The 8,671-nt window shown below is 41.0% G+C and overlaps 1 protein-coding gene across 1 annotated transcript in view; it reads right to left on the reverse strand.

Moving 5' to 3' along the window:
* The window catches only part of ATP13A4 (ATPase 13A4), a 122,062-nt gene extending 121,028 nt beyond the window's left edge, over positions 1-1,034 (reverse strand). Inside the window, exon 1 of the mRNA XM_061168025.1 lies at positions 936-1,034. Within this exon, the coding sequence (XP_061024008.1) occupies positions 936-1,034 (99 nt within the window). The remainder of the gene's footprint in view (positions 1-935) is intronic.
* Positions 1,035-8,671: the final 7,637 nt, after the last annotated feature.

An 8,671-nucleotide genomic window follows, 5' to 3' on the forward strand; every position in this document is an offset into this window, starting at 1 on the left:
TCACTTCATTATGCCAACTTGTACTAGATGAAGAATGTGAGTTAATATACCTTGGAAGAGCTAAGTCATTGAGAGCTAAGTCATTAAGAAGCAAGACAAACACCAAAATATGAATTCCAAAACAAGTGCTAATTACAAAACAGTGGCAGAGAAAGTTCAGGTAGGGTTAGAACAAAAAGACTTCATGGAGGTAGGAAGCTCCATGCCAACCTAGACAAATGGAGATGGAGAGATAGAGAAATCATTACTGACAAAGAAGACTGAAAGCAAAGGCCCACTGAAAAACATACATGTGAGCCCATTCTTAGGAATCTGAATAATACACATATATTTATATATTGATAACTTAGAATTGAGAGGAATTCCCAAGAGAAGATGTTGCTTCAGCCAGTCCCTCTCCATTTCAAATAAGAATGGAAAAGAAAAAAAGAAGAAAACCAAAAAATAGCTGCCTCTTTGCTGATCTGGCGTCCCAGTTTGCTCTCATTTATCTCAGGAACATGTCCACTGCTCTATTTCTCACCCTCTTTGGGTGTATATAATGTTTGCAAAATAGAAATAATGACACTTCCAGTTTCTGCCAGGACTCTGGGCCTGTGACTTCTTCACATCCTAACCCATTTAGATGGTGTGAAGATAAGTGGTAATCATGTTTCATCATGTATTAACCTCCACCTTTCATCTGAGAACTCCACAGCAGATTACGAACATTATTCCTTGCAACATCTCTATGAAGTAAGGAGATGAGTCATATTACTGCCCCCACTTGAGAGCTGTAGGAGCTGAGTCACAAAGGGGTCACAAAGACCAGTTCAGGGTCATGTGTCCTCAATGTAAGGTGGAACTCAAAATGAGCGTGATGTCTCTGCTTGTCATCATTGGCAATGAGCTGCCTCAAGCTTCGTCTCCAGTCTTCGTTCCTCCAGTCTGCTTACTTGCAAAGCGCTTGAGACCTTTAACTCTAGAACTTTATCTAAACTCATCTTATTATTAGTTGTCCTAATCTGCACTACCGCATAATCTGCGCATGACATTGTAGCAAGCAAAGATATGAGGTCCCAAAGAGGAATTACCTACCTCAAAGTGGCGCTGTGAAGTTTAATTGAATTAATTTCATTTATGAAACACTTAGCAACCCTAAGATGAAAGAGTCTAATACAAATATACAGGGACTCCCCATTAATTACAGTAGAAAAGAGCAGGTTACCACTGTCTCTACTTCTCAGAAGTATTGCTCTCAAATATCATTGCTTGGCATCAGGTTCTGACCTTCCTTAGGGTGACTTGGCCTATTGGTCCATCTTCAGAAGCAACCACCTGGCTTTCTGTTATTTTCAAAAATGAAAAACTCTTCTCTGGAGGTAAGGCAGCTCCTCTTCTGTGAAGTGTATCTCAGTTGGCAACTATTACGACAATACCGGGTCCTTAAGGACAGTCTATAAAAATGGAAGCCAAAAGAGTAAATTCCCAGGCAGAAACTTCATGCCAGTGTACTTACTTTTGAGAACTTCTAACCAGAAATTTTGAATATGCAAAATCATGCATGCTAAGGTAGAATTATTAAGAACCATAGATTGTTACAAGTAGACTGGACCTTAGAAATTACTAAATTACCTTCATTTTTTCTCAGATGAAGAAAAAGTTCCAAGAAAACTGTATAATGATTTTCTGAGGTCACAATCTATGAGAGGTGGGCCTCAAATAAAGAACTTGAGTCTTATATAAGGTACTTTGTTATTGTTATTATCGTTCAGTCACTCAGTCGTGTCTGACTCTTTGCAACCCCAGGGACCGTAGCCCGCCATGCTCCTGTGTCCGTGGGATTTCCTAGGCAAGAATTCTGGAGTGGGTTGGCATTTCCTTCTCCAGATGATCTTCTCAAGAAGACACTTCTCCAGAAGATACTCCTAACCTGTGTCTCCTGCATTGCAGGTGGGTTCTTTACCACTGAGCCACCAGGGAAGCCCATAAGGTACTTTACACTGCACCATAATGCTACCCACTTTTTGCAAAGGAATCAGAATAAGATTCTTTGAACAGTCTCTCCAGTATATTTAAAAGAGGATTTCATTTGGAAAGTCCAACTTAAATAGAACATTTGCAGAATCCACTAACTGGATAGATCCATGACCATATCACAGAATTGCAGGATATATCCAATTACTGATTTTGGCAGAATAGAAAGGATTGTGAACATACCCAATGGACTGGATATCTGTACTTGGCAAACTGATGAATTTGCCGGTGCTAACAAAGGAAGCTCAATCTAGCCAATTGTCTTATGGCAATCTTTGCCTACAGCTCAGAAGAGCAGTTGGCCATAGAAAGGAGGCCATAAGACAGAAGTGGAAATGTTTCCAAAAAGCAGCTAAGTCCAGCTGTGAGGAACATGGGGCAGGTGATACCTGGAAATCCAAACAGGAAGCTGGCTCCAGGAGTCTGTTCTCTAGTGGCCAAGTCCAGCCAGAGACTTTGAGCCTGAGGGAGTGTTCCAATTCTGGGTAGGAGCCTGGCAAGAGAAAGCCTAGTCCTTACTCCTAAGAAGGATCTGGGGCTTGAGGCAGGCTGCCAAACAGGAACTGTGGAACAGTAGTACCCACAGGGGATCTTACGTTTGGGAATGAGACAGAAGCCCAATTAGCAGAATCAGAATGAAACTGTTAGGTGTCATTTCCAGGGCTCCAAAGAGCTCTGGCCCCACAGTCCTGTATGTCTCAGTGCAGAAAGGAATTCAGCAAGAGACAAAGTAATAGATAAGAAGTGATTTATTAGAATAGGATTCTTGCAAGGTTCACAAGTAGGCAGGCAAGTGTTTGGCTGCCCTGGGTACTCAGTGAGTTACATTTTTATGATCAGAGGAAGAGAGGGAAGGAAGAGAAAGTCTTCATGGTCTCTTTTGAGTAGACATCACATTTCCATCATCAGTTCCTCCACCACGTAGAGCAAGGAAAGTTTGCTTGTCCCTCCCTGTATGGTCAGGCTAGGTTTGTCATAGCACTTTGGAAAAAATATTTTCAAGTCTCAGTGCAATGAGGGTCTTTCATTTTGAAAAGTCACCTTCCCATAAGTTATTATTTTTTGTGTACACAGAGCCTGTTTTGGGGGTCATTAACTTGACACCACAGGGCAGGTCGTAGTCCTTATTTTCTACTATTGTTTTATTGTTTTGGTTGCATGGTGCAAAGAACATGTCTTGGGGCCAAAAAACACGTTTAGGGTGTTACCAGCTCACTGAGCTCACAGGAGGATATAGGTCTCATGCCACCATAGTTTTTTTGTTTGTTTGTTTGTTTTAGGTTCTGTCTCCTGCTTCTGTTGCATGGTTTTGTTTTCTAAGCAAGTTACCTTGATTTTATCATTAAGCAAGCCAATCTGACTGTGATACTAAGTGACTTGTTTTGCCTTATGAGTCAAGCAAGCCCACATTGTTTCAGAATTTTTTCATTACTTTCTTGAGTGATCATTATTCCTACTGTGGTTTCCTCAATCCCCTAAATTTCCCTATCTACAATTCCTTAATGGGGTTTCTAAGCTAACTATTTGACCATCCTATTCTGTCTCAATCAGGAACACTGCCTCTGGTCAGACTGGTGGGTAGTGTGACTTGGAGCTCCTGGTGTAGAGTGAGGCTGGTCTGGGTTTGGTACCCCCACTGTGGGATGACCCAGGAACAGGGCTGAGCCTCCTGGTGGGAATTCAGAACAGGTCCCTGCTGGAGATGGAGTTCAGTTCAGTTCCGTTCAGTTCAGTCACTCATTCATGCCTGACTCTTTGCGACCCCATGGACTGCAGCACGCCAGGCCTTCCTGTCAATCACCATCTCCTGGAGTTGACTCAAACTCATGTCCATTGAGCTGGTATTGCCATCCAACCAACTCATTTTCTGTTGTCCCCTTCTCCTCACAGTTCAATCTTTCCCAACAACAGGATCTTTTCAAATGAGTCAATTCTTTGCATCAGGTGGCCAAAGTATTGCAGTTTCAGCTTCAACATCACTCCTTTCAGTGAGTATTCAGCACTGATTTCCTTTAGGATGGACTGCTTGGATCGCCTTGCTGTCCAAGGGACTCTCAAGAGTCTTCTCCAATACCACAGTTCAAAAGCATCAATTCTTCAGCCCTCTGCTTTCTTTATAGTCCAACTCTAACATCCATACATGACCACTGGAAAAACCATAGCCTTGACTAGACAGACATTTGTTGGCAAAGTAATGTCTTTGCTTTTTAATACACTGTCTAGGTTGGTCATAACTTTTCTTCCAAGGAGCAAGAGTCTTTTAATTTCATGGCTGCAGTCACCATCTGCAGTGATTTTGGAGGCCAGAAAAATGAAGTCAGCCACTGTATCCCATTTATTTGCCATGAAGTGATGGGACCGAATGCCATGATCTTAGTTTTCTGAATGTTGAGCTTTAAGCCAACTTTTTCACTCTCCTCTTTCACTTTCATCAAGAGGCTCTTTAGTTCTTCTTCACTTTCTGCCATAAGGATGCTGTCATCTGCATATCTGAGGTTATTGATATTTCTCCTGGCAATCTTGATTCCAGCTTATGCTTCATCCAGCCCAGTGTTTCTTATGATGTACTCTGTGTATAAGTTAAATAAACAGGATGACAACATACAGCCTTGGTGTACTCCTTTCCCTATTTGGAACCAGTCTGTTGTTCCATGTCCAGTTTTAACTGTTGCTTCTTGACCTGCATTCAGATTTCTCAGGAGGCAAGTCAGGTGGTCTGGTAATCCCATCTCTTTCAGAATTTTCCACAGTTTGTGGTGATCTGCACAGTCCAGGGATTTTACACAGTCAATATAGCATAAATAGATATTTTTCTGAAATTCTCTTGCTTTTTTGATGATCCAACAGATGTTGGTAATTTAATCTCTGGTTCCTCTGACTTTTCTAAAACCAGATTGAACATCTGGAAGTTCACGATTCTCATATTGTTGAAGCCTGGCTTGATGAATTTTGAGTGTTACTTGCACATGAGATGAGTGCAGTTGTGCAGTAGTTTGAGCATTCTTTGACATTGCCTTTCTTTGGGATTGGAATGAAAACTGACCTTTTCCAGTCCTGTGGCCACTGCTGAGCTTTCCAAATTTGCTGGCATATTGAGTGCAGCTTTTTCACGCATCGTCTTTTAGGATTTGAGTTAGCTTACCTGTAATTTCATCACCTCAACTAGCTTTGTTCATAGTGATGCTTCCTAAGGCCCACTTGACTTCAGATTCCGGATGTCTGGCTCTAGGTGAGTGATCACGCCATCGTGATTATCTGGGTCATGAAGATCTTTCTTGTATAGATCTTCTGTGTATTCTTGCCACCTCTTCTTAATATCATCTGCTTCTGTTAGATCCATACGATTTCTGCCCTTTATTGTGCCCATCCTTGCATGAAATGTTCCCTTGGTATCTCTAATTTTCTTGAAGAGATCTCTTGTCTGTCCCATTCTATTGTTCTCCTCTATTTTTTTGCACTGATCACTGAGGAAGGCATTCTTATCTCTCCTGGCTATTCTTTGGAACTCTGCATTCAAATGGGTATGTCTTTCCTTTTCTCCTTTGCTTTTCGCTTCTCTTCTTTTCACAGCTATTTGTAAGGCCTTGTCAGACAGTCATTTTGCTTTTTTTGCATTTCTTTTTCTCAGTGATGGTCTTGATCCCTGAATCCTATACAATGTCACAAACCTCCATCCATAGTTCTTCAGGCTCTCTGTCTATCAGATCTCGTCCCTTAAATCTATTTCTCACTTCCACTGTATAATCATAAGAGATTTGATTTGGGTCATACCTGAATGGTCTAGTGGTTTTCCCTACTTTCTTCAATTTAAGTCTGAATTTGGCAAAAAAGAGTTCATGATCTGAGCCACAATCGGCTCCCGGTCTTGCTTTTGCTGACTATATAGAGCTTCTCCACCTTTGGTTGCAAAGAATATAATCAATCTGATTTTGGTGTTCACCATTTGGTGATGTCAATGTGTAGAGTCTTCTCTTGTGTTGTTGGAACAGGGTGTTTGCTATGACCAGGGCATTCTCTTGGCAAAACTTTGCTGGTGTTTTCCCTGCTTCATTCTGTACTCCAAGGCCAAATTTGCCTGTTACTCCAGGTGTTTCTTGACTTCCTACTTTTGCATTCCAGTCCTCTATAATGAAAAGGACATCTTTTTTGGGTGTTATTTCTAGAAGGTCTTGTAGGTCTTCATAGACTCATTCAACTTCAGCTTCTTCAGCATTACTGGTCAGGGCATAGACTTGGATTACCGTGATATTGAATGGTTTGCCTTGGAAATGAACAGAGATCATTCTGTCGTTTTTGAGATTGTATCCAAGTACTGCATTTCGGACTCTCCTTGACTATGATGGCTACTCTATTTCTTCTAAAGGATTCCTGCCACAGTCGTAGATATAATGGTCATCTGAGTTAAATACACCCATTCCAGTCCATTTTAGTTCACTGATTCCTAAAACATTGACGTTCACTCTTGCCATCTCCTGTTGGACCACTTCCAATTTGTCTTGATTCATAGACCTAACATTCCAGGTTCCTATGCAGTATTAATCTTTACAGCATGAAACCTTGCTTCCAACACCAGTCACATCCACAACTGGGTGTTGCTTTTGCTTTGGCTCCATCTCTTCATTCTTTCTGGAGTTATTTCTCCACTGATCTCCAGTAGCATATTGGGCACCTACCGACCTGGGGAGTTCTTCTTTCAGTGTCCTATCTTTTTGCCCTTTCATACCATTTATGGGGTTCTCAAGGCAAGAATACTAAAGTGGTTTGCCATTCCCTTCTCCAGTAGACCACATTTTGTCAGAGCTCTCCCCCATGGAGGTGGAAAGAGAAAGGCAAAACTGGGGGTGACTACTGGGGCTCCTTGTTTGCCATTCTCCCTTATGTCCACCTTAGGATGACTTTTGCTAGTTATGGTTTTCATCATTCATCAGCAAGTGACACTGCACAGAAGGAAAGAGATTCTCGAGTGTATCAACCAATGATATTTGGGAAGGGAGAAGAGACTGCAATGAAAGCCTCATAAAGTTCAGAGCTTGTATTTGTTCATCTTACAGCTGTCTTCCAAAGCCTTAAGCAAATGGGTGAGGGAAGTGTTATTTCCTGATGAGAAACTGAGTGGAAATTGGAATTAAAGCACTTCCAGTACTCAGACCTGTCCCTCCATTGTGAGGTATCAAAGGGGGCTTGCTGAGGTCTTCGACTTGCCCAGATCCTCCACTAACTCTACTTAATCATCTTAGATTAATAATCTAAGGAAAAACTGAGTTTGTCATGAAAACACAACTTTAAAACAAGTCTGCCTGCTTCCAGCTCAATCTCTGTTTTAATAGAGGTTTTTGGGGGCCGTCACTGTCTTGCCACTGACCTCCTCTGCAAGGCTCCATGAAACATTGCTTTCTTTCCGTGTCTGTCACAGGAATGTCCCTGAACTTCTCCTTCCACTGGGGCCTGAGCAGCTTACTACCCCTTTAGTCTTCCTCTGGTCCCAGGACACTTGTTATCGTCTGCCTGCTTTGTTGCTCTGTTTGTTTATATCCCATTCACCCTACAGAGCATTAGTTTACTTTTTCATTTGTGAAATGGAATAATACTCCTGCTCTACTCTATGAGGTGGTTGTAAGGATGAGCAAGATAGTGTATACATACCCAGACTAGTGTCAAACAAATTATAAGAATATTTTTTAAAGGAAAAATTAGTGGAAATTAAAGATAACTATACCTGGGAATTTTTTCTTCCCTAAAAATATTTTTATATGAAACAGATATATATATATATACACATATACAAAGCACATATAAATACAAAGCATATTATAAATACTATTTGTATATTTATTCTACATAGACACAGAAAATGGGGAAAAAAGACAAATCACTTTTATTTTGGCAGGGAGGGGCAAGATAGGGGTATGTGATCAGGAGATACAAACTACAGTGTATAAAATAGATAAGCAACAAGGATATATTGCACAGCATAGGAAAATTCAGCCATTATTCTGTGATAACTTTAAGGGCAGTATAATCTATAAAAATACTGAATCACTATGCTGTATATCTGAGATTAATATTGTAAATCCACCATACTTTGATAAAAATAAATAAGATAAAATAATTTTATTAATCTTTCTAAAATAAACACACACACAAACCAATTGGTTGAAAGATGTCATCATTTGGAGCAAGCCAGGTTAAGTCAAAGACATCCCAACCCTGGCCACTGAGCCTGCCTCACTAGGCCTTGCTCTGGACACTGCAGCCTGCCACTTACAGGCCTGGTTGCAACCTGTCTGCTCTGTGACAACAGCTGCATGGCTTTTGGCGATTGAAGAATCATCCAAATATTCAATTACCTGGGCAAAATCAGTTTGGGGAGGGTTAACAAGCTGATAAGAGAAACTCAGTTATGTCCCATGAAGTGCATTTGCAAAAACTCTCAAAGGTACTTGAGGAATAGAAGAACAGAAGATTTAGGAAGCGCAGGTTGGGCATCTGACTGCTTGTCATGTAGGATGGAACTGACACTGATCTAGTGAAGCCAAGAGAAGAATTAGGATTAATAGAGAGAAGCTGCTACCCAGTGTTGATGAGAAAGGGCTTCAGTCCTCTTGATTGGGGTGATCATCCCACAGGTGTACACTTGATGTATTTTATACTTTTT

The sequence above is a fragment of the Dama dama genome, chromosome 19 (genome assembly GCF_033118175.1).
Source record: "Dama dama isolate Ldn47 chromosome 19, ASM3311817v1, whole genome shotgun sequence".
Taxonomy (NCBI): domain Eukaryota; kingdom Metazoa; phylum Chordata; class Mammalia; order Artiodactyla; family Cervidae; genus Dama; species Dama dama.